We start from the raw sequence: 25,116 nt of genomic DNA, 5'->3' as shown, positions 1-25,116 counted from the left end.
TTGTGCAGAGAAAATCGTTCGGATCGGATCACTTTTTCAGTCACTTTCCATGCAACACTTTATCGTTGTTGTTGTGCAGATAATTGTATTAAACGAAATAGTGTATTTCATGGTGACTCGAGAAGGACAGAGATGCCTAAATAGACTTGCAAATGCAAGAGGGTTAAGAATTTGCATTCTTTAGGGGAGCTTCCAAAGCACATGTCCTAATCTTAGGCTGAATAAGTGTAAAAATTTGAAAATTTTAATACGATTCGCATAAAAGAATAGCATCATAGCATCATAGCATAATTTTCTTGTAACTAGAAGGCATTAACAAAAATTTAGTGAATCGATGTAATCAACTACATCTGCTTGCTCGTCTAAGTTCGTAACTGTTACGATCGCATATACCGAGAAAGATACCAGACATAAAACATGTGCGCTCTAGAGCTTCTACATATAGACTGGCTTTTAAATATAGGCTCTGTTCGTCTATAAGCAATTTCGAAAATACCTATGCAGAAAAAACGGACAAATTTTGTTGTTTATGTGTTAAGGGAAGAGCTGGTAACAAGCCACCTTTTATTGACATTTTATTAAAAACTGTTGCAGCCCATTGTCGGTCTATCCTTCTAGGGACGAAAAAATCCTATGGTCGGAAAAGAAATAACAAATACAAAAATCTAACATTCGTTATGCTTAGCCTTAGAGAACCATAGCTCGACTGGGTATGATCATGATTCATTCCACAACTTTCCCAAAAAGGTATTAACGAGGAGAACATTGATCAGCCTCTATAATTAAGATTTCGTCCAAATATTGACACACTTATTGTTTGCTATAAAAAATTAATTAACAAAAAAAAAAAAGAATTAAAATTTGCTCTCAAATCAGTTGGAAATACCGCAAGAATTATTTACGATCGAACAACTGGTACGCCCACCATATATAATAAAATTTATTTATTTATTTTTTTTTTTTTTTTTATATAATCGCTTGCCATTAATGAAAGCTTGGAAACATATATAACTCTCTCTTAACTTTACACAAACAGAAGAACAGAAACAGTAAAAATAATGACAATGAAAATTTAAAAATCATTTTCAATAAATATTAGGCAAATTTTTCGCAAATTTCGTTTCAAAAATTAGTTTAATATAAATATAAAAAAAAAGAAATTGCATTGAAAATATATTGCGGAATGCACGGGAATCCTTACACGGAATATTCGTAAATGACACGCAAACAACAAATATTTCAATTAATCCATTTTATTGATAACAGAGATAGAGAGACAGAGAACTGAACAAAGTAATTGATTTTTTTTTTTCTTTTTTCGTTTTAATTAACACACGCTCGTTTATTATTATTTCTGGCAATAATTTATCTGAATAGTTTAAGAATAAAATCAATTCAATTTATTCATTGTTTTTATTAGAGAAGTTAAGAGGAGTAATTTTCAGTTTTGTTTTTCGATTTCGATTTCGATTAAGGCCTTTAATGATTTATTTTACATCAGCACACGCACTCTATATATATGTATATATATATATATATATATATATGGACACACACTTTTATATATTATTATCAATAAATTTTTTTTTTTTTTTTTTTTTTTCTTATTATTATTTATTTATTTTTGTTTTCTTTATTTCTGTATCTTGTGTTGATTTAATGTTAATAAATCCAGCAGAAAACTATTACAATTTTTATATAAATGCAATGCCTTCCTTTTATAATAAATAGTTTTCTATTCGATGTTTTTTACTTTAATTTAAGGTTTTCCTTATTTAGTTTTCGTTTTGTTCTAAATTTCCGTGCGAGGAAAAATCATCATAAAAAGGAGAAACTAAAAAGAATTTACATAAACGCCAGAACATATATAATATGTTTGTTTAATGTTTTCTTTAACCGACCAGTGACCGTTTAACGCCCGTATTCAAAAACAGACTGAGCTCGCTGGAGATTTATCCCTTAAAAATATAATGATAAAAATCTATTTTGTTCATTTTACACTTTTGCAGGTTCCTTTTAAAGCCGAACACACACACACATATTCACATATCACACATCAATACAACACATACAAACTCGTCCAGATAAAATTCAACGTATGTTTTACTTTTACAAGATGTTATAGTTTTATGCTTTGAGTAGCATCCATAAGAGGCAAATAAAACGCGTCAAAGTTCATAAAGAGAAAACTAGGGAGAGAGAGTGAGAGTAAGAGTGAGAGTGAGAGAGAGAGAGGAAGAGGAAAAGAGAGCAACAGCGAGAGAGAGAGAGAGAGAGTGTGACAAAAAGAGAGAGACTTTTAGATAAAATAAATTAGTAACAAGGAGAGAACTGCCGAGATAAAGTGGTGAATATAATTTTATTACAATAACGAGACAATTTTAAAAACACCTTGAAAGTGTGAACCAACTAACTTTACCATCCTTTTGTAACATGTAAAGAGTTTAAAAAGATATTACAATTTCATATTTAAGATAGTTCAAGATTTTTCGTTTTCGTGCAACCCTTCTATAATCAACTTAGGAACGACTATTTATTAAAGAGAGAGTACCATTTAATCATAATTAACATAACATAATATTCATAACAGTCAGGTGTTATATCATAGTAAAGCGAGAATAGAGTTTACATAATCTTGCCAACATTCCGCTAAGATCATCAGTCGAATACAGCATTTGCTGCATTAAGCTTAACGTGACATGCTTCCTTTTTTCAAAAAGCTCAAACCGTCAATTACATATTTTTAAAGAACACATGGAAAACGAACTCAACGTTATCCTAAAGAGGTATCGAGGTAAAGAGGTAAAGAGGTGCTTCGATAATTGAATGGGACATTGGCATACGTATGCGTTTTTACTAGGAAGGGACAAAAAATGTGCTGTATTTTAATTTATTGATAATGCTGCCAATCCCAGTGCTTTGATTTGAACCATATCCCCCATGACCATTTGTCCGTCTATTCGCTTGCGTATGTAGCATGCTGTTGGTGACAAACTCAATGTCGAAGAGTCTTATGTGTCACAACGAGTAGCTAAGTAGGTAAGAATCGCAACTAACATGTCGGCGTTCGGGAGTTCAAATCTCAATGCGGGGAAGTTTACTTTGGTTATAGTGATATTGGGGTGCTTAGATCGCGAACACAAACCCTCGACTGCGACTGCTTCCCTATCTCTTTCTCTTTCCTTACTTCTTTCCTGACTCCCACTGTGTTACATGAATAGGAAGCACTCCCTGAGTGATGGATGAGAAAACATTTTCTCCCTCAATTACTAAAAACATTTTTTGATTTGAAACGTCGAAGACACTGTAACGTTCGTCTTGAGATGAATCTTAGATATTTTTTAAAAACCAAAAGATCGCTGAATTTTTTTTTTTTTATGAAACTTTCTTTTTTCTCTTTGTATTATAATAAGTTCTCATACTCACATAAATACAACGCAAAAGTATAATGATAATTAGAAAGAGAAAGAGAAAATGGGAGAAAGAGAGTATAACAAATTTATTTTAATGTATTTTTTATTAAATAATTCGTTAGTTTCTATTTAAAATTTAGCAACTTCCCTATAGATCTATACTTTAGAGTTGAGAACCTTACACGAGAGAGAGAACGAGACACGGTTATGATATATTTCTATCTATATGGTTAAGTGTGAAATGACATCTGTTTTCTCCCAGTAGCACACATCGTTATTTTGCTAGGAAAGTATCAATAACTGCGCAAGGGTAAGTAGTTCGTGTTTACATGGACAGAGAATAAAACAATTTTATTGTAATTTAAAAGTTCGTCTCAATAGGAAAGATCATAAAATTTATATCAAGATGACATATCATGTTATTATTGCAGATAAATCCGCCATAACACTATCGTTTCCCCGCCAAAAAGGGATCTTTCGAAACCCATATCCCAACGACTAAATTTTTGAAAATTTTTAAACGAAAATATTACAAAGTATAATTTGTGTTTGCTTAAAAGTTCGCATATAATAACTCTTCTTCTTTATTGTTAAAAAAAAAGCAAAAAAAAAAAAATATGGATTTGCCTCTTTTTCGTTTAAAACTCATTTAAAGCTTTGACTTGAATTTTCGTTACTTTGCAAATATCTAAAAACACACTGACATGACTAAATGTGTTTTACCAAATGCTACAAGCAAAATAATCAAGTTAATACATCTCTACATTCTTCGTAAAGGGATATGTGAAATAAAAATAATATTCATACTATAAACAAAGAGAAAAAGTCCATTCTTTCCCTCTCTATCTTGCAGTCTTTCTCTTCCTTGTTCGTACATATTCACCATATTTCTCAACATATATATATACGCATATGCGCAAAGGCAATGTTTACATGATATGTTTTTTTCCATCTATTGTAGCATAATTTTTGGCGGCAATTATTTCATAAAAGTCGTAAGATAATTGGCATTGAAGTTGGGGATGATTATATAGTAAAAATATACATAATGTATCAAAACAATATGCATATAAGTGTTTGTACCTATAAATATACACACACACACACACACACACACACACACACACACACACTTACACACAAACACATATGCATTAAACATTTATATACCACATGTATAAATAATAAAAATTTCTAAACCAAGCGCGCTCCAAACTTTTTATAACCATAAACTTTATTTTAGCTTTAATTTATTATTCATGCTCGTTAGGAGAAAAGCCCTTTCCTTTTAAGCACTTTCTTTAATATATAATTAAATTAATTAACATTGAAATATATATACTTTTCAACTTTGACCATGTACGTAACTCATTATATAGGTTTTAAGTTTCGATCAAAACAATTTTTTCTTTTTTTTCTTTTTTTTTGATGAAAAACTTTTAGTATCAATTAACCCGAGAATAACAGGGAGGAAACTCAAAAAGGGCGTAGGATAATTTTTTTATATATGAAGTTTTCTTATTTCAAGTGGAAAAATGCTTGCAATAAGCATAACTTTTCTCTGAGAAAGTTCAAGACGAACACAAATGAGCGACTGTAAGTATAAGAAAATATATATATATATATATATATAATATTTATATGTATAAGATCTAGATGTATACATACTTACAACGCAGTGGCTTAAATACTTGAAAAATGACTTGGCTTTGAGTGCATTTACAAGACTTTTAATTACTTGGTATTGATGAAGATATTATTACTCACCTGAAAGAGAAAAAGGAGAAAAATAATTTTAAAACGTTTTTAAAGGGCAAAATAAAGTTAAATAAATTTTTTGACGAACTATTCAGTAAAAGTTTAAAATGAAAAATCTTTAAAGAGTTAAACAAACACAGCTATATAACAAATATATAACCACACTTTCATATATCACTTTTTGACAGCCCACGGAAGTGGCATTATCATCGTTGAAAAGTTACATAATGTGACATGAAAGAAAAAAAATCGCTTAAGTGCTATAGAAATATTATCAATCTTGTTCAATTTTCGATTTTACTTACACAGGTAGGTATAAATAAATACAAAATATTTAGAAAAGGAAATCTAACATATAGCGACACGATTATTTCTTTCTTCATTGAATAAGCAAGTCTTAAGTCAAGTTGCTAAAGAAAATATAACTTTACGTACTCAAGTCCCCTTCGTCGCATTCAAGTGGAAATTCATCGCTAGCGATACAACTACGATTACGTTAGTGAAGTGATTAGGGCAACAACGTATTCGTATCAATTACGTTGATTGAGGTTTCGAAAAATATGTTCATCTATTGAGACAATTCTTATATCAAATAATATTTCTCGGCCTTCTTCGAACGATTTCCATTATATTCATATATTCCGGTTTTTTGCAGATGTCGTTTTGCATGACGTCGTTTTCAAAACAAGGTTTTGTTGGAGAAATTTTTATATGAAACACTAAAGGTAAAGCCAGCTCCTTGATCATATTCATACGATCAAAAAAAGCAGGACTTTTTCTTTAAATGATTAATTGGACTTCAATTCCTGACGGTTATTCAGTATAATGCTATCGGCTTAAAAACAGAAACTGGCAACGATAGCTTTTAAGCACTTTTGTAACATTTCATGTTGGTCTGTGCATTGCTACAATCCGCTTCACGGCATTTTTCATTAGAATGAGATTCTATGTTTATTAGCTTTTCCGCTTATTCAGCACCTCCCAGGCAATATTAAGATCAAATGCAAAGAATCTGCGCGATAAAGAATATTTACCAGAGAAAAGTTTCCATTGCCATTGTGACCACAAACGAAGGATGATAGTAAAATATATTACGGCTTTCGTTTGTAAAGATTTCCTATACGCCTGTACGACTTTAGCATATATATTATTAATGTATATATATCACCACTCAATTGGGTCGTAGAATTACATACAAACTATTACATACAAACTGAATGTAAAAAAATGTGATGGAAATAATACATCACGTGTGAAGGAGTGGTTCAATATGAAGTTCAACTTAAATTTTCATACTCGTCGTAAAGACACGTGTCAAGAGTGTGATTCACTAAAACAACAAATGGAAGCATCCAGTAATGAAGACGAGAAGTTGCATCTTATGGAAATTCATGATTCACATCTTAACAGTGCCGAACAGGCTAGAAAAAGTTTAACAAATGACATACAAAAAGGAAAAGATAACCCGAGTGAATATTACGGATTCACATTTGATCTACAGAAAACACCTTCGTACCCAAAACTTTCTGTTTCGGTAGCTTATTGTAAGCGCAACATGTATGTATACAATTTGGGGTTTCATAATTTGCACAATGAAAGTGCTAAAATGTATGCATGGGATGAAACAATCGCCTCAAGAGGATCACAGGAAGTTGCGTCATGCATCTTAAAGCACATTCGGGACATTACCACTAAAAAGCATGTCATAGCTTACAGTGACGCCTGCTCAGGACAAAATCGTGACATTAACATAGCTTTAATATGGTTAAAAATTGTTCATTTATCTGATAATAATGTTGAAACAGTTGATCATAAATTTATGGTATCCGGCCATTCTTTTTTGCCAAATGATCGCAATTTCGGTTTGATAGAAACTAAAAGTAAAGAATCGAATTATTTATACATCCCTGAGCATTATTATAATTTAATGGAATCATGTAAAAGGAGAAACCCATTTTTGGTAGTACAAATGGCCCAGAAAGATTTCATTTCGGCAAAACAACTAAAAGAATTAACGAATAATAGAAAGAAAAACACCAATGGAGAAGCTGTGTCTTGGCTAAAAATACAATGGATCAGATTTCTAAAAAATATTCCACATAAGATGTTTTATAAAACGTCCTTGGATGACAACTCCGAATTCAAAGTATTAGACCTCTCACCTAAAAGAGGAAGACCTAAAATATTCGAAAGCATTGATTTGCTTCCATTATACACAAGCATTAGACCAATAACACTTTATTTCCCTAAATACTAATAAATGATTTACTTGGTTACAATGAAATGAGTTTGAACAAAATGTTAATAATATTTATTAATTCTTAATAAAAATCTTTTCGTGAAGGTATAAATCATTTATTAAGTCATGCAGTTAATTTTGAAAGTGGTATAAGTCATTTCAACCTTTGAAAACAACATTTCCTTTTAAAAATGGTTATAAATTTCACAATCATAATAAATACTTGTTTATTGACACTACTTTACTGTCGAAAAATCATATTCCATAATACAAAAATATTTTTTAATCCTTTAAAATGCAAAACTCAAAATATCTCGAAACAAGGAATATGTGACTTATACCAATATCGAAATCAAGGGCTCATATATGATCCTACGAGCTTAGTGTGTGATATGTTAGTGTTATATATAATATGTACTGGTAAAATACACCGGTCAATAATTCATAGGAGTAAGTAAGAAAATAGATTTCCTTCGGATAGTTAGACTTTATTCATCATCTTTTAAGCGTGAAACGATTGGCAGCACTACACGTAATTCGAACACGATCACATCTGTAATGAGCAAAAACTGATCAATTACATTCCGTACCACATATTAGTATAAAAATATATTTACAAGTATCAAGACGAGCTCAATACGTACTACAGATATACTGAATGAAAAGTTTACGCGAGCATTTAAAAAGCCAATGTAAAACACGTGAAACATCATTGTGGGCAACGGCACCCATTAAATACCCTACGACACCTCACTTAATACAGTTGTTCATATAACGAATTTTTGATATAACGCGTTATATGAAAAGTGATCGAGAATCGATCGAAGTGACGCGTTCGTCCCGTCACGTTCGCCCTTGCGTCAAAACAGCTTGGTGTACCAAATCTCATCAAAATATCTCGAAAGTTCGACCTGAATTCACAATTGTGATATTATTAGTGATGGTTTTAAATTAATTTCAAATGCTTTGCAATAGTTAGTGTATAGTATATGTTAATGAGCGAAAGAAGAACTGCTGAAATCATCTATCGGAAAATCCTTGCATTATTATATGCATGGCCCACGTAATGTTCTAGATTCCATAAAATACTTAGCTTAACCTAATAATGACGATGACAGCGTTCATTTATCTCAAACGTTGAAAGTTAAATAGATGAAAGGATTTCCTGGAAGACTCAATAAGTTTCAGACGACATATAACTCATATAACTTATAGCGATCGTATGAGTTACTGTTAAATTGAATACTATTCATGCAGGTGTGTGTTGTGTGGATATAACTTTCATAAGTTCGTAAAATTTTTTATACATTCACCAAAGTATACATAAATATTCAATATTATTTTTATGTTGTTTGCTTTTTTTTTACTTTTTTATTTTATTTATTTATTTTTTTTTTTTTATAACAAGACCATCATGCATATATGAGTATTCCATGGTTGAGGTGATAATGCCATACTTGAGAGTTTATAGACATTTTATAGTAAATTTTTGCCAGAGTAGTATAGATTGCGTAATAAAATTCTTTCAAAGAAATTACTTTAGACACATATCCTGTTTGGATATTACAAATGGTATTATTTTTATGTCGGAATACGTATACATGGTGTATAAGCAAAGATGAGATATGAGATTATTGATGTTAAGTATTTTGCAGTATGCAGTAAAAGGATTTCCTCTGAAGGAATATAAAAAAAAGATTGCAAAAAAAAAAAAAAAAAACAAGTAGGAATATCAAATTTGGTCGGGACCGAATCTTTTATACCCATCACCTACTATCCTAAGAAAAGCAAAAGAAGTAAAAGAGCAAAATTTTCATGCCCTATCATACGGAACGGACACAGGTGATTTTCTCTATCTTCAAAATGAATGTTTTTGTCGTAGAGGCAGGTGGGCGTTGTAGGCGTATCCTTTGAAAGTTTAGATCAATTCCAAATACTTTTGCAATTTGTAACCGATATCTTCATTTACGCTAACCGGAGAATGTTTATCACAAATACTACAAAGTTGCGCAAACAGGCAAATGGACAAACGAACAGGCGGACGGTGCAGTCCACATTTGAAATTGGCCAAGAATTTGCATATATTATGGGGTTTTTAAAACTTGTTTCTACACTTTATGAAGGTAATGAAAAAATAAGTGAAATTTTGACATACTTTAATAATGGGTAGGTGTGGTCAATTATTTCCATTTTTATATACAAATGCAACAACATCGTCCACAGAATATGCGTTCAAATTTTTGTACATTTATTTGCTGCAGTTTATGACTAAAGAGCAAAAAGCCAATTCTTCGTTACGTTTGGAGAAAAGAGACGTTCTCAATTTACGTGGTGCCGTGGGTTTGCCCTTGCAACGATTTGGCTCATTTTCAATGCCAACTTGCGTGTGAGAACGTCCAATGTGATTGCTAAATTTGAAGTCGATAGTTTCATTTTTGCGGCCAGAAGTACGTTTGCAACAGATATCACACAGACGGACAAAAGCGAATAGGCTCCTCATCCTTCAGGGATGGGTATAAAAAAAAAAACGAACAAGATATAAGCTTTAATATACAGATTTAAACCAATAAATAAGTTTCCGTAATCAATACAATAATAATGTGTGCCCGGAGACACTTATTCAGTCACTCTTGCTGCTATGAGCCTTTAAGTCGTCGAGCATCAATTTAAATGTTCTCTACTAGTACATCGACTTCTTAACTAGCGCTAAGCCAGGCCATCCCTATTAATAATACGACAAAGTTTATAATAATTTTTCATTATATTCTACTCTATATTCGTTTGTTAGTGTATGTGTGTGCGAGTGCGAGTGCGAGCATTGATTGCATTAAATTGGAAAATTAAAAGGTTATGATGCATAAAGAACCCAAGCAAAGCAATCTTAAAACTCGCAACCACCAAGCAAGCATGTTAACTATAGTTGGAGATTTAACTACGTGCGAGCATAAAAATTTCATCCTCAAAATATATTGTATCAATCATTTCGTTCCTCAACTTAAAGAATACCGACCATCTTCCTAGTACACTGGAGGACGCGATTCCGGTAGATATCGTTTGCCGATATTTTCTCCCTCAAAACTATGTCATATCTTATCCATTAGTTGAAATGTGAAACTGACTTCAAACTTTTAAAAAAGTTGATAAGCAGCATTTCAATTTTTGTTTCTATAAAAGCAAAAATGCGTTACAAAATCCTGAAGAAGTGACGCTGAAATAGAGAATATCGTGAGCGGGAATCTGTGAAGAATTCATTGAAATTTTATTTTGGAAGATTTGATCTCCAACATGTTGCTTGCTGCAGTTAAAAGTCGGCCAGTTGCTGCTGATGTCATTCACACCATGGCCTTTAATGATTAGATTTGCACTCAACAATAATTTGCCAGATTGTTCGAGGAGAAATTTTGACGTGTAGCATGACAATTGTGACATGACTCAGTGGGGAAAAAGATAGAAAGTGTCTGCAGCTTACTGGATGCTCTGCCCGATCAGCAAGTATTATGTCTTTTCCTATTTAGCACTCACTATAGCTGCGACCAAGAAAGATCTATCCAAGTAATGACGCAAGACACGGAGATGGATCTCAGTTGAATTTGGATCAACTAACACAAAAGATTGGCGAAGCGCACCTCCTCACCTAACGATGATGATGGTGAGAAAAGAAGCGATGATCATTTCTTTCTTCTTGATGGAACTTTTACGAAGAATAGACAGCCTTTGCATGAGCGCTTTTATCAGCCAATGCGTTTCAGCCCAACGAGCCCGAGGCACTCTGAGTAGCATTCGTGACGCTAAACGAATGACAACAGAGAAGTCGGTGAATTGGAGACCGATAAGTTAATAACGGGTTGTATCGAGATTTGAGAGGCACACTAAACTTCTTTTGTAAAAATCTGGGGCGAAACTATCATATCAACGATTAATCTCATTAATGTCAACCTTTCTTGATAAGATTTAACAGCGTGTGAATGCAAGGCAATCTTAGTGAATTATTAACAGAAATAAATAGATAAAGGAATGAAATATTTTTGCGTATTGTTGACTTTAAGCGAGCCCTTTTAGATGGCAGTGCCTGGAAACCAACTCCGATTACTTAGTGAATTTATTCCACGACTTACTGTTCGGACATTTTAACACCGATGAGCTTATTGCGGACAAATCGAAAAATTTTCAATCTCTACAACCTTTGATCAAACATTCTAAGTTCCATTGATACTTAATCGTTACTGAATAATTAAAAGGAATAAATAAAATTTTTTTAACGTTTTCTGATAGTTTTGGAAACATTTTTTTTTTTTACTAAAATTTGCACGAATTTCTGCATTGCGCATATTCAAGAATACAACTCGTTTTTTATTTATTTGAAAAGGCTTTAATAGTGAAATTTGCTATCAACCGAGCATAAACTAATAAAAAACTTAAAGCATAAATTTTGCGCAATAAGTAATGTCAAATAAATTAAATTGAAAAAAGAAGAGGGGAAGTTTACAATAAACAAGTGGGTGCGACATGGTCGAGTAAATCAGATTAGTACTTACCAAGTCGGTACTCGCGGGTTCAAATTTTGAAATTTTTTTTGGTTTAGTGCGATTTGACCATAGATGATCGTAGCTATATTCAGTACTCAGTCGGTAAGCGTAAAACTTACGGATTATGCACTCAATCCTTTAGGATGCGGCCTTTCCGCATATATTCCTCTTTCCCTAAATTCTTCTGACCATCATCGCGTACAGCAGACACCTCCTGATCAATTGGCCATATATTAATATTATATTATTGGCCGGGCTGGGTCGACTATTAAATACTTTACCCCACATTGTCTAACACAATTCGTATTTTTGCCATCGAGCACAAAAGTTATACCCTGGTATATGAATTTTCTATAATGGAACTGTCTATTCAAAATTAGATTCCTTTGCAGAAAAAGCCTGACTTTCGATAAGAACGGTTGTACCCAAGAGGTTCAAAAATTGGAGCACTTATTCAAAGTTCAGCGCAATTAATTTAAGAATTCTCGGGAAACATAAACACTTATATGCCAAAAAACCCGAATTGCAAATTTTTTTGTCATGAAAATTTACTTACTATCATGATAGTAATTATATTAAAGTGAAGTAAGTGAGTCTAACTTGAACCACAGGGGTCTATTTCTTCTCTCACTCCATATAAAATATCTCATGATGTCGTATTAACTCACCGGAGCGTTTCAGCCCAAAAAAATTAACGATAGGGAATTCGGATCACATAGGTCTATTTTTTTGGAGCTCCACTTATATAGGCTATATCACGAAACGCAAACTCTAACATAAAGTGAAAATCTGACCTGTCAATATGGGAGCTTTCATGAAATTAGAATGTGCCGAAAAAAATGTGTAATTTCTGGTGGGTTATTACTAAAACGAGCGAATAACTGTACTAGGCGATGTGGTGCAGCGTATGTAATGATCGGCGTCGCCCGACTGTAATGTTTCCACTTTTTATTTATCTTCTTATTTATAATTGAATTGTCTTTTCCTTTACACCCGGCACCACCAGTGGTACGTTGTTGTTATATTAACTTCAACTTAAGAGAGGTATTAAGTTAAGTAATGCGGGTGTATGCAACACCCAGAAGGATTTTAGAGAGACCCATATTTTATTACATCGATCATTTCATAATCACTTTCTGAAGCTTGTCTCTTCGTACGTTGGTCCGTCTTGTTTTTTTGTGTTCAACTGGAAGGACACACTTTTTGAGATGTTTTGAGGAGATTTGATACGAAGGACGAATGCTATTGAAACTGGTTCGGATCGCACCACGTTTTCGACCACTCCTCAATAACAAGGCAGAGAATTGAAAGGTATTTAATAGTGGGCCGTGACCCACTATAATGCTTTTGCTTGTTTTTTTTTTTTTACTTCACGTAATTAAAGTCTAACACTACCCTAGTTTTTTAACAAAAGGATGATCTCTTACACGAACAAGAATACTATAAGGATGATGATGAGCATGAAATAATTTGAAATGGTCCAAACATTCGATTTTCCAAATGTTGTTGTACTACGAGTACTTAGCAAATTACTTGTGCTTTTCTATAAAGAATTTTTCGAAATAGCACGCAGCATATATACCAACCGAATTTCTTTCTACTAAATTCTAAATTAAAATATGTAGTTGTTTTTTGGTCGACAATTTTGATCTTTAAGTTCCAGCCCGTGTGTCACATGCTGTAGAAGTTAGTAATTGCGGCTGTCTCGTAGGGACTGTCAATAGAGACGTCTATTAAAAGGTACACGAAACATCTGCTAAGAGATTATAATTTTGGTGTATAAGCTCGCAGGTTTTTGTGTTGATTATGTAGTCCCTTATTGAATTATATAATGCCTTGCTATTTTTTCCATCACTTCATTACACTTGCGATGCTGGAAAGGAGCCACCTTCACTCTAGCCTTCGGGAATGCTATTTGAATGCTGAAAACACATTTTTATGTTCCTGAAAAACATTTTGTATCAGGAAATATGTCGTCAATCCATTTCGAAACTTTGCCAAGCGTTTTTCTCGAAACGGCCGCCACAACAACTCTGACGTCTTGTACTTATTTTTGTCGAGTTTCCTTGCAATATGTTAAAAGCAACCTTCTCCACTGATACACGCAAGGCAATTTCCGGTAATCAGAAAAGAAAATAGTTAAAGGATAAAGGAGATGTGGTTCGCTTTGCTATCCAAGCATTCAACGGACAAAACGTTTTCTAAACTAGGTTGACAAAAACGTTAACAAATCTTGTTACGATAAGAAATCCTTTCATAAGCTTCTGTTTTACATATTGTGGACGTTTAGTGTCTAACTCACGACTCGGTGCCACTTATTATTACAGGAAATTTTTTAACAACATCGTAGGACCTGAATTGAAATAGTTTACCTAAATAGCGGTATTTATCTGATGTTGCTCTTGGTTTCAATTGACGGCTTATGAGGATGAAAGAGAGAAAAGGAAACGAGCTCTTTTATGCTTAGGCTCATCAGACGATTTTTTCTAACCGTAATTCGCACACTGCTCGAATGACGTGAAAGAGTGTTTTGTTTGAAATTGATTGATTGATTGATTGATTGATTGATTGATTGAAATTAAAAGATTGTACAATTTTTTGTTAGCAAGCGTTAATTATAAATGAGAAAGTTCAAAACCAGTCGCGAGACCAACAGAAATATACGGAAGATGAACAAACTAATATGAACGCTCTAGAATATAGTACTATCTTGTTGCAGGTTGACAACACCACCTCCGTGTAAATAATGCGCCGCGCATGCACAGTTTACGTGCAATGTTGTGGCTTATATTGCAGTAAACTATCGGTTATAATCATTGAGGCGTGAAATGTGCGATCTCTCGGACTTGGAAAGCGGACAAATAGTTGGCGGTCGGGTAGCGGGAATCTCTATGATGAAAATATCTGAACTGTTTAACCTTTGACGAAGGAACTTATCCACTACAACGACGTCCTACAAAAAACTTGGCGGAGAGCAATAGGCGAAACCCAAAGTTAATTGACAGAGACCGACGCATATTAAAGAGGATTGTGGTCAAAGAACAAAAAACTGCCCAACAATCACTTAAGTAATACTGTTTCGACAAAAACAGTACGGTTGAAGCTTAATGTTTGAAAGCTCTGTACGCACACCGTGGCCGTTTACTTTGTGTGTAGAAATTTTACAATTTCGTATTTTATTTACTAATTAATTATAAAAGTGTTTTTGTGACGATAGTCATTTTGGTTTTTGCGATCACCATTTGGTGCTCTTGTCAAAAAGTCTTTACCTTGTTTTTTTGCGTTTTGTTGCTTCCGAACATCTGAATTGGTTCGCGGCGTTTGCAGTTCTTTTCTTGCTTTACTTTTTGTTTACTGTGTGCTTAACCATGCGATGTTTGCACCAAATTATGAGATTATTTTTGAATTCGTGACAAACATTTTTTTTTTTCACAATATTTATTTTCTCTGTTGCTTTCTGTCATGGAGTGTTTATGTGTAATACATAATGTCGAACCAAAGCAGGCTCTGATGTTGAACGGTTCATTACTCGCTAGCTTTGCGACCGTTTTTCTCACGCAAAATGCGCAGGCACCAGTGCTCGTGCTACAGATGCAGTCCTACATCCTTGGGAAGGATTACGTTGATGATGTCCCGACTGTAGGAAGCGGAACAATGACTTTTATAAGCTTTTCGCGGAGAGAAGGAATGGCTTTTCTGAATTAACCAAAACTCATTATGTGGAAAGTTCGACAAAATCAAGGCAATGTTCGATGAGTGTCGCTATCTGGAGCACTCATTCAGCCTGTAAAAGACCAACCTGTAGTGTAGCGCGCGATACTTCACCACCGCTTTCCCGTTTCAGCTATGCTGAAGTGATATCTCCTCCCAGTGGTCCCATTCAGACCACTCTGTGTACATGCCCAAAAAATATTAATAAAAAGAAGAAATCCGCGTCTCCTCCTGACTGTTAGGGGGTATCTGCTGGGCACCACGCTGGACAAATCACATAAGCTGCCATGCAAGTCTGCTCACCGTCTCTATTTTCTCACCAACTCAATATTACCTACCTGTGAATTCTATCGTTCCTGTTAAGGACGACGCTTGCTTGTCAGCAATGCCTTCCAGACAGGAAAAATTCGTTCGATAAAAAGTTATCTTGCTGCAAAAGTCTCATCCGCCAATTTGAAGCGTGTAAGAATTTTCAAATTGGGTCCATTTTTACATAGAGCAATTCCGTCTTTTAAGGTGTTAGTTCCGACTGAAAACACGGAAATTTTGTTGAATAAATCATTGCGGCCAGTTGGATTCTTAATGCAGGAATTCATTCCTCGGAATTGTCCTCGTACTAATTCAGTAGTTCTTCCACCCCCAAAAATTTAAATGCTTCTTCAGGCCCAGTAACTTTTGTTTATCAAAATAGCAGGGGCTTAAACTCAAAAAGTGGCCCCACCTTCCCAAGTTCAGTAAGCACGGAGTTTTACTTTTTGCCTTCCACTGAAACCTGGTTAAAGCCTGATTTACACTCATCCGAGCTTTTTTACAATTCTTTCCCGGTTTTCAGAAAGGATCGGTTAAATCGTACTGGTGATCGCGTTTTAATTGCCATACCTGTTGCAGTCCCGTCTTATTCATTTGAATTTTCTACTCCTCTTGACGTTGAATTTATTGCCATTCGGGAGAAAATTGGCAGTAAACAGTTATAATTAGCTTGTTCCAGTATTCCCCCAAATTCGAACATCTCTGTTTATAAGAAACATTCTGCCCTTATTTGTGACGTGGCCGAAAAGTCTAAACCGGCTAATATACTCATAGCGTTGGGGGACTTCAATTTACCACAAGTCATTCAGCGTTATAGTGGTAATTCTGGCTGTGTGGACCCTACTTCTACTTCTGATCGAGCTATTGTGTCTTTCAATGAATTGTTTGATCGTAGTTTACTTCAATACAACCGCACTCCTAATTGTAATGGCAGACTGCTTCGCTTTGTCGACTGCCCAGAGATAGTTGTAAATCGTTGCCTACCCTTTAGTTTATATAAAGATCCGTAAAGCCAATGTTTTATTGCTTAAATTTCATCTTTCACACATTATGCTTGATTTCTCTGCTGGATATATCGAAACCTTACTTCTCTTCGTTCTATAATGTATTAAAGGTAGTTATTTCTGCATCCGTTTCTATTAAACAATCCTCACTACTTCATAATCTTAGATTTTTTTTTAAATTTGTCAATTCCAAAGAAATATGTCCATATCTTCCTTGCCTGTTTCTTTCAATGGCTCTGAGTCCTCTGATGATATTGAAACCTCGGATCTCTTTGGTCAATACTTCCGATGAAACATTTCAACGGCTAATTCCGATGCAACTGTCAACTGTCCGTGTCTGGCTCGGTTTTCATTCCTAGCTTAGTCATGTCAGAGTGCGACGTTTTGCGTGGTTTGAGGTCTCTAAAATACAGTTATGCACGTGGGCCTGATGGCATTTCATCATGTATACTTAAAGCATGTTCTGTCGAGCTATGTGGTATTATTTCAATGATGTTTAGTCAGTCCTAGTTTCGTCCTTTGCTTCACAAACGTGGAAACAGACATCACGTTGAGAGCTATAGAGGCATTGCCAAGTTAAATGTCTTTTCTAAACTGTTTGAGCGAATTGTTACTCAGCATTTAGCTTTTACTATCAAGTCTTATATTTCTCCATTCCAGCATAAGTTTTGGAAAGGACGGTCAACTGTTACAAATACCTTAATATTCACTTGCCATGTTTTTAAGGCTTTTTTTAATGGCCCTCGCATGGTTGTCGTATGTACTCATTTTAGTGAAGCGTTTGACTTAGTTGAATATGACTTATTGATCTTCAAACTGCAAGTCTCCGGCTTCCCTTTCTACTTAGCAAAAGGTTAAGCTCATATCTGCATAAAAGATCATTAATGAACTGTTGAACTTCATTACCCCGGATGAATTTACCGTGACGTTTGGCGTCTCTCAAGGCAACCACTTGGGATTTCTTTTATTTATTTTATACATTAACGATCTTCCCTTGGTGACTAAATCCAGCTAGATTTCAATGTGTGTTGACGATCTTAAACTGATTTCTTCCTTCCTTTTGAAATCGCAATCGTATCCCCTTTAAATTGACTTAAATAATTTGCTTACATGGTGCTCGTTAATGCAAGAAGCTTTCTTTCGTGAGAAGGAAGTCATTTAGTACTGAGCATTCCATAGACTTACACAAGTTGGAAAACGTTGATTCGTGCATCGCTTTAGCGTTTCTATTCGATCAAAGATTGCGTTTTAATTTGCACATTGAGCTCTCCTTAACTAGGTCCGCGCTTGGTTTCATTAAGAGGTGGTCCAAAAAGCTGAAGGATCCTTACGTTGCAAAAAGGCTATGTATGTGCTGAGTTAAACCAATAGTTAGGTGGTTGGGGGCTTGTTGTGTGGTCTCCATCCTATCAGTGTTATGTAGATTCAATTGAATCCGTTCAAAAACAGTTCTTGCTATTTGCCCTTAGGCAAGCCCTCTTGTCCTTCTGCCTCCTCATGAATATAGGTTGCTTCATGTTATCCTTACCGTCACTTGAGAAACCTAAATTTATTTTTGGTGTTTCCTTCTCAATTAAATTAATTAATGACATTGTCGATTCGCCCACATAACTTGGTGAGATAAGAGCTATTGTCCCTAATCGCTTCTCTGGGTACTTTATTTTCATTAAGCTTAGTCTATGTAAATATGATTATGAGCTGTTTAATCCATTGAGAGTTGTTTGCAGAAACCTAAATGATGTCTATCACTCACTTCATCTCAGGATCGAGCTCTTTATAGTCTATCAAAACGACCACGTTTAATACGCGCGATTTGCCTATGTTGTATTTAAACTAACTTGCTCTCTTAATATCTCTCTGTGGTTCGAAAATTCATTGGTATTGCTTACTTTTATAAGTTGCCAAGTTTTTGCGTGTTTGCAATGGCTTGCGGGTTCGCTTGCAACTTGGTTCTGTGCTGGTTGTCTGTGGGGGTAAAAGATTCTAAGAGTCAATTGAATTCGGCTTTTGATTTATTTTAGTTGAGTTTTATGTACAAGTAATTAAGTGAATAAATAACTAAATAAATAATCCTATAATTCATTGAAGGGCTGAAATTGCGAAACATTTTATAACAAGACCCAACGCTAAGCTTCGGAACAATTGATGCCACGATCATAAGACCTGGGCAATTGTCGATTGGAAGAATTTGGTATGGTCTGAACACTTAGACGATCGTCTCGTTCACATCAATGGCCCGATTACTGCAAATGAATATCTTGACACCTTCAATGATGAAGTTCGCAGTACGCTTAGCGTATTGCTGCCAAAGACTGTCCTATTCCAAGATGGTAACGCGCCCGTACACAGTCAAAAAATTTCTTGTCCCAGTTTGAGAAGTGACAGAATATTATCAAAGATCTTTTCTGGACAGCACAATCGCGAGATATCAACATAATTGAACCGTTATGACGGGTTTGGAGCAGAGAATAAAGAAGAGACTTCTACTTACAACAACGTTGAAGCGGATTGCGGATGTTTTGGTACAAGAATGGGCCAACGCTTTGTTAGAAACGCGAAAGGTGGCGCGACACGTTATTAATGAACAAACATTTTGCACATGTCAGGCGTTTGTAGTATGTTTTCCATCCCCTGCACATGCTATATAAAGATCTGCAACAAAGACTTTTAAAACAAAAACGCCGGACAATGTTGTCGGTAGTATGTGTAACTGATCATGAACTTCGTGCTTCTTATAAGTGACGTCCAAAAAATTTACAAACAGCAACTCTTGCGTCATTTATTCTTCATAGAATTAACTAAAAGAATTAGTAAAATCTTTACTCTTATCTCTCAAAATAATAATAATATGAGATTAAATTGTACTTTATGTAACTCAAATTGAAACAAATTTTCAACAATTATCCCTCCGTCTTTAGGTCTGGTGCTATATACCGAAAAAGAGAGAAGAGCGGGCACAGCGACAATGTTAACTTGATTTCAAACTCTATCACGATTTTCTATGTATTTCCGATGTTTAAAGCAGCACAATGGAAGTATGAAAATGCCATTCTATTCCTTAGCATTATGTGTCACTTTTCGTCTTCTTCTTCTTCTTCTTTGTGTCCTTTATACGTACATACTTATGTATGTACTTTTTCCTTCTTACCTACAATGGACTCCATATGTGAATCTGTTATTTCATTTGTCGTATTTGAACACAAATATACATGCACACACACACACACACACACACACATGCATACACACCACATGTACATATATAATTATTTTAAATGGTAACCAATGCTTACACATCATTAGCTTAGAGAATGAGAGAAAATAACAAAAACATAAACATAACAGTTTCACTCATTAGCAGGTCACAGCGCCGCAAGCCACATGTTAACCTCATGTCATGTTATCTGCAAAAGTATTGTATATTTTTAAGTATGCTGCCGCTCTTACCATTCGCATCACTGCCACTGCTATTGCTATTGCTACTACTACTACTAGTACGTCTGGTATTCTACTAACAGGACTCCCAGTTATGCTTAGTATTGTTATTTAGCAAAAAGAAGAAAAAAAAAAAACATGTTCGCTAGTCTTAAAGCGAATGTCGAGTACCCAACATCTTAAGTCAATATGAAAGAATTATCCGAAATTACTATTAATAGTGAAACGATAAGAGAGTCTATCGAAATTAAGCCTGCAGCGAATGGAACGAAGGCAGTGATCATTATTTTGCCAAAAATTTTAATTAATGTTAATTAACTTATAAAGATTTATTTGCGTTTTTTTTTTTTTTCTTTTTTTTATCATTTTGCTCAGCGGAAACCATTTTCGAACCTAAGCTATGCGCGTGAGCTAAGAGAAACATACAAAATTTTTCCTTTTTTTTTTTTTTTGATTATAGGATCGTGATAGCAATACGAACATATGCGCGGGTAGACAACAAGAGACATGTTGAAAATGGCGTAATATCTTATGCCAACGAAGATTGTATATAAATCTTTCGTGCATTATTAAGGGTTATAAACAGAATAGCGGAACATACAGGCCCCGTTTTTAATATCTAGTCTGTCGAGAATAATCGAGATGTAAAGTAAACTAAGTAAACTAAGTCTTTTACTTTCTAGAATTTTTTTGATTTTTCGCTATAAACAATTTATCTATAAAAAGAGATGCATTGATAGTTAGATTATATTACTGAGACCTCTACAAACGTAATAAAAAAATGAGTATACTTTTATCATTTTAACCCTGGGCATAAATATATGTGTTTATGTATACAATAAATTTTCATTTTTTCTCTCGTGACATCACCAAGCTATTATTCAGTGCTTTAGTTGTTGTCTTATTTTGTTACAAGTGTTTGTGTCACTTGGAAATTTGTTATTGTGACCACTTGTGTTTATTTTCTCAGCGTTCTTTTTTGAGAATGACATTCGCTAAATATTATAGTAGAATACTTGGAAACAATTGTATGTTTAGCGTGTGTGCGACGTTCTTGTAAAAGACATAAATTATGATTATTATTTTCGTTTAAATGGTAAGCCACACAACAGGAAATTTTAAAAGATTTCTTACGATATTAATAAATATTTTTCTTTTCTCTTTTAAACGCTCCTTTTGTTCAGCTCTTATCTTGAAACGTTGAAGTTAACCGTTAAAAAACTTGAAAATTCTACGCTACATTTACAATAATCGAAAAAATCACTTGTTCACGCAAAGTTATATACGATCCACATGCTTTTCGATAGGCTTAGTAAAACAGGGGTTTATACAGCTAATATTTTATAATAGCTCTCGCTCTCATTAGAAAAAAAACAAAATCTTCTTTTAGTTCTCATTACCTTGCATCCATGGATCGTACATAGATTTGAGATATTTTTTGGCAAGATAGAGTAGAAATTGACTAACAATACATGTCACATTATACGATTGTCGATTATATGTTGTTTGAAATCAAATTTTTTAAAACAGATACAGATTTTTACCACAGATACCACACAGTTGGACAAACGAACAGACGGACACGTATGCACAGATCCATTTCAGATTTGAAACTGTCTAAGAATTTGTATACTTTATGGAATTTTTAAAGCTTGTTTCTGCGTTTTATAATAGTATGGAGAAAGACCGATTTGGCCCATTTTCGATGCAGGATTTGTGTGGTTTAGAACAGACATTACAACCGGCAGACATACCCGCAAGCAGTTTTTGAAGCTTCCTTCTAAGCGTTGCAAGCGTTTCAACAAAATGAATACGCCCCCATCCTTCAGTGATGGGTATAAAAAACGCACTGTTCAAACTTGGCAGCTATGTTAAAACGCAAGACAAGCTTAAGCGGGCAATTGCTTGACGATCAAAAATTCACTACTTAGAATGAACTGATAAACGCTTGAACTCGTTCCGAAGTATTTATATATATTTATTTTGGCTATTCTTAAAGAACGTGTGGTATAATCTTTGGATAATTCTGGATATTTTGAAACACAATAAATTTTGATACCTTTCTTAGATGAAATTGTAACCTGAACATTGAACCTGTTTGCTGGCAGACTTCAAATGGTATTCTTCTACCGATACAGAAACATTAAAAAAAGAGCAAGCAAAGTAAAACAAGCTCTAGGTCCCTTTGAAAATGAACTGACGACAAGGCAAAAGTAAAACATCTCGTAAAGCATGTGATCTGATTTGAATTATCTAACGTTAAAGGAGACCAGCTGTTGCAACAAAATCGCAGAATATGCTCTTGTGGGCGTATTCCAAAATCTCAAAAAGAGTTTCAAAAAGAAGGCTTATTATCGCTATAAAGAGTATTATATATGAGAATTAACAAGGTCACATAACACCAATGTGTGTTTATGTACCTATGTAAACACAAGTATTCTTTTCTTCCATTTGAAACATATCTTTGAAAATTTCTCATAATATATATACTCCGTCTTCGTTTATGTTAATATAACCATATACTTGAGTTCGCTATGCAACCACCTTAATCTTAATCTCTAAAGCAATTTACTGTTAATAATGCCACGGGAGCAATTTACAGCACATTTGCAGCAAACAGCAATAACAACAAATTGCCAAACATAAATTGAGGAAGGAAGCAGAAGGTATACACATGCATACACATAAATATACCAATACTCATCTATAAATATATCTATACTATGTATGTATATGTACTATGTACTATGTATGTTTACCTACTACATACACATATATAGATTTCCCTTCAATTCTCGATATACACGCAATTTTGTAATTTTTCTCGCTTCGCCGTTTTTTTCTTCTTCGTTCTTATTTGTGTTTTTTGTGCAAATATGGCAGACAATGGCGAACGTTCATACATTTTCACAATTATACATAGCAATATATACATATGTATATATGTGCAGAAACGCACAATATGTTCTGTGGGTATGTGAAGATGAACAGCAACAGTTGTGTTAGTTAAATATTATCAAGAGATGTTACCCCAACGGGATATACATATATGTATATATGTAAGAGATATTCTCTCTTTCTTTTTCTTCCTTACTTCAAATGGTAATAGAAAATTGTTTCTTAATCACCCATTGAATGAAATTGCATTTGATAATAGTTACTTGCACACAATGCATCAACGTATATAAGTAAATATTCATATAAAATTGTTAACAACAATCTTTCACTTTTCCACTCATACTCATGCACTTAGACTTGAAGAGCACTTTTACTATAAGTTACGTATACAACACTTGTTACACAAAAATCTATAAGTTATAGTTAGCTATACTCCTATAGTTGCATGTCAGGCATATATGAGTACGCATGTACGCCTAGAGACATATTTTTCTATTTCAGCTTCTCTTTCGTTCTATATCAATATACATATGTGTGTATAATCCCATCTTCCCTTCTCTCCTCGCCTACGACATCGAAAAATATTTAATCAAGTATAAATAAATTAAAATGAAAAAATTACTTCGTACTTTTCATTGATTATGCACAGGTGTATATTATTTACATAGGTGTACGAATTTAATTCTGCCGTTTTCTAAGAGGGAGAGAGCGTAACTAGTACTATATAGTGCTGAATAAAACTGTGACTTGTCACGTTTGAAATTTGATTTGTCTTTGAGCTATAGGCGACCGAATATGTTATCCCCCTATCGCCATTTTCGGTAAGTTTTACTTTTTCTATTTAATTCAGAGTAAACTGGTACGAAACTCTTACGAGTGATGGACAGTCGATGCATTACGAAATCTAAAGTTAAAATAACAAGGATGAAAAGAAGGCGAACCGTTAATATCGGCCATATTGCTGAATATCTACAGCGGTTCTATTTGTGGAGAAGGGATGCACTTGGGCGCGATTATTACAGTTCGCTCTAAACGAATGAAACCATCATTAGAACACACGGCCAACCACGACTGAAGCAATTGCTTCAAACAATGGCCGTGATGTGCTCAAAGTCGAGATATCATGAGTTTTCAATATCAAGTAATTCGAGCTCCAAGGGCAACATCCGCTCAGAAAATGTTCAATCCTCCGCGTACTTATCATTAGTCCGTCCGACTAACAGGGCTAACACCAGGTAACATAACTTTTTGTTTTTTCGAACAGTCATCATTCGAACGATTCGTCATTCTTATGACGGTGTTATTACTACAAAATGACAGAAGTAGTAAATTTGTAATCAATTCTTTGCAATAAAATTTTGAATGTCGAAAAGAGGCGCCGTTAGTAGAGTTATACATATAATAATTCATCAGCTTACGCTGAGGTACACCCTCTGAGTACATTAACTATTTCACAACAGATAGAAAATAAATAAAGAACTTTATTTATTAATGCGCTCATTACGTATCTCATCACTTCAATTTGAATTTCTGTTGTTTAGAAAAATTGAGATATCAAGTTAAAGTTTCGTGGATACAAATATTCAATAATTGTTAAAAGTCAATGCCAAACTTCGAAAGCATAAAAGCAGTGGTTTCATATAAACGTTTTACGTAAAACTGATTCTAACTGCCTGATAAGTATTATTATTCTCATTATATGCCTAGGATTAACAGCAGGATCAACACTAGCAACTAAGCCGGCCGGCTTAAGCAGTTATCGGTTCAACCAACACACTATTAATTCAGTCGCTTTAATAAAGTTAAATAGTTTATTGATATCA

General features: G+C 34.1%; 2 protein-coding genes across 3 annotated transcripts in view; both read right to left on the bottom strand.

The window, feature by feature from the left end:
* The window catches only part of LOC119637322 (suppressor protein SRP40), a 35,827-nt gene extending 34,370 nt beyond the window's left edge, over positions 1 to 1,457 (bottom strand). For both annotated transcript variants that reach the window (XM_038033276.1, XM_038033275.1), the window contains exon 1: positions 1,202 to 1,457. The gene's annotated coding sequence lies outside the window, so the exon portion shown is untranslated. The remainder of the gene's footprint in view (positions 1 to 1,201) is intronic.
* Positions 1,458 to 4,544: 3,087 nt separating this feature from the next.
* The window catches only part of LOC119637323 (neurobeachin-like), a 245,055-nt gene continuing 224,483 nt past the window's right edge, over positions 4,545 to 25,116 (bottom strand). The window contains exon 3 of the mRNA XM_038033279.1: positions 4,545 to 5,180. Coding sequence (XP_037889207.1) covers positions 5,148 to 5,180 — 33 coding nt within the window. The 3' untranslated portion in view covers positions 4,545 to 5,147. The remainder of the gene's footprint in view (positions 5,181 to 25,116) is intronic.

The sequence above is a fragment of the Glossina fuscipes genome, unplaced genomic scaffold (genome assembly GCF_014805625.2).
Source record: "Glossina fuscipes isolate IAEA_lab_2018 unplaced genomic scaffold, Yale_Gfus_2 59, whole genome shotgun sequence".
In the NCBI taxonomy this organism is placed as follows: Eukaryota; Metazoa; Arthropoda; class Insecta; order Diptera; family Glossinidae; genus Glossina; species Glossina fuscipes.
Note: the sequence above shows the minus strand (reverse complement) of the source record. Positions and strands in the feature narration are given on the sequence as shown.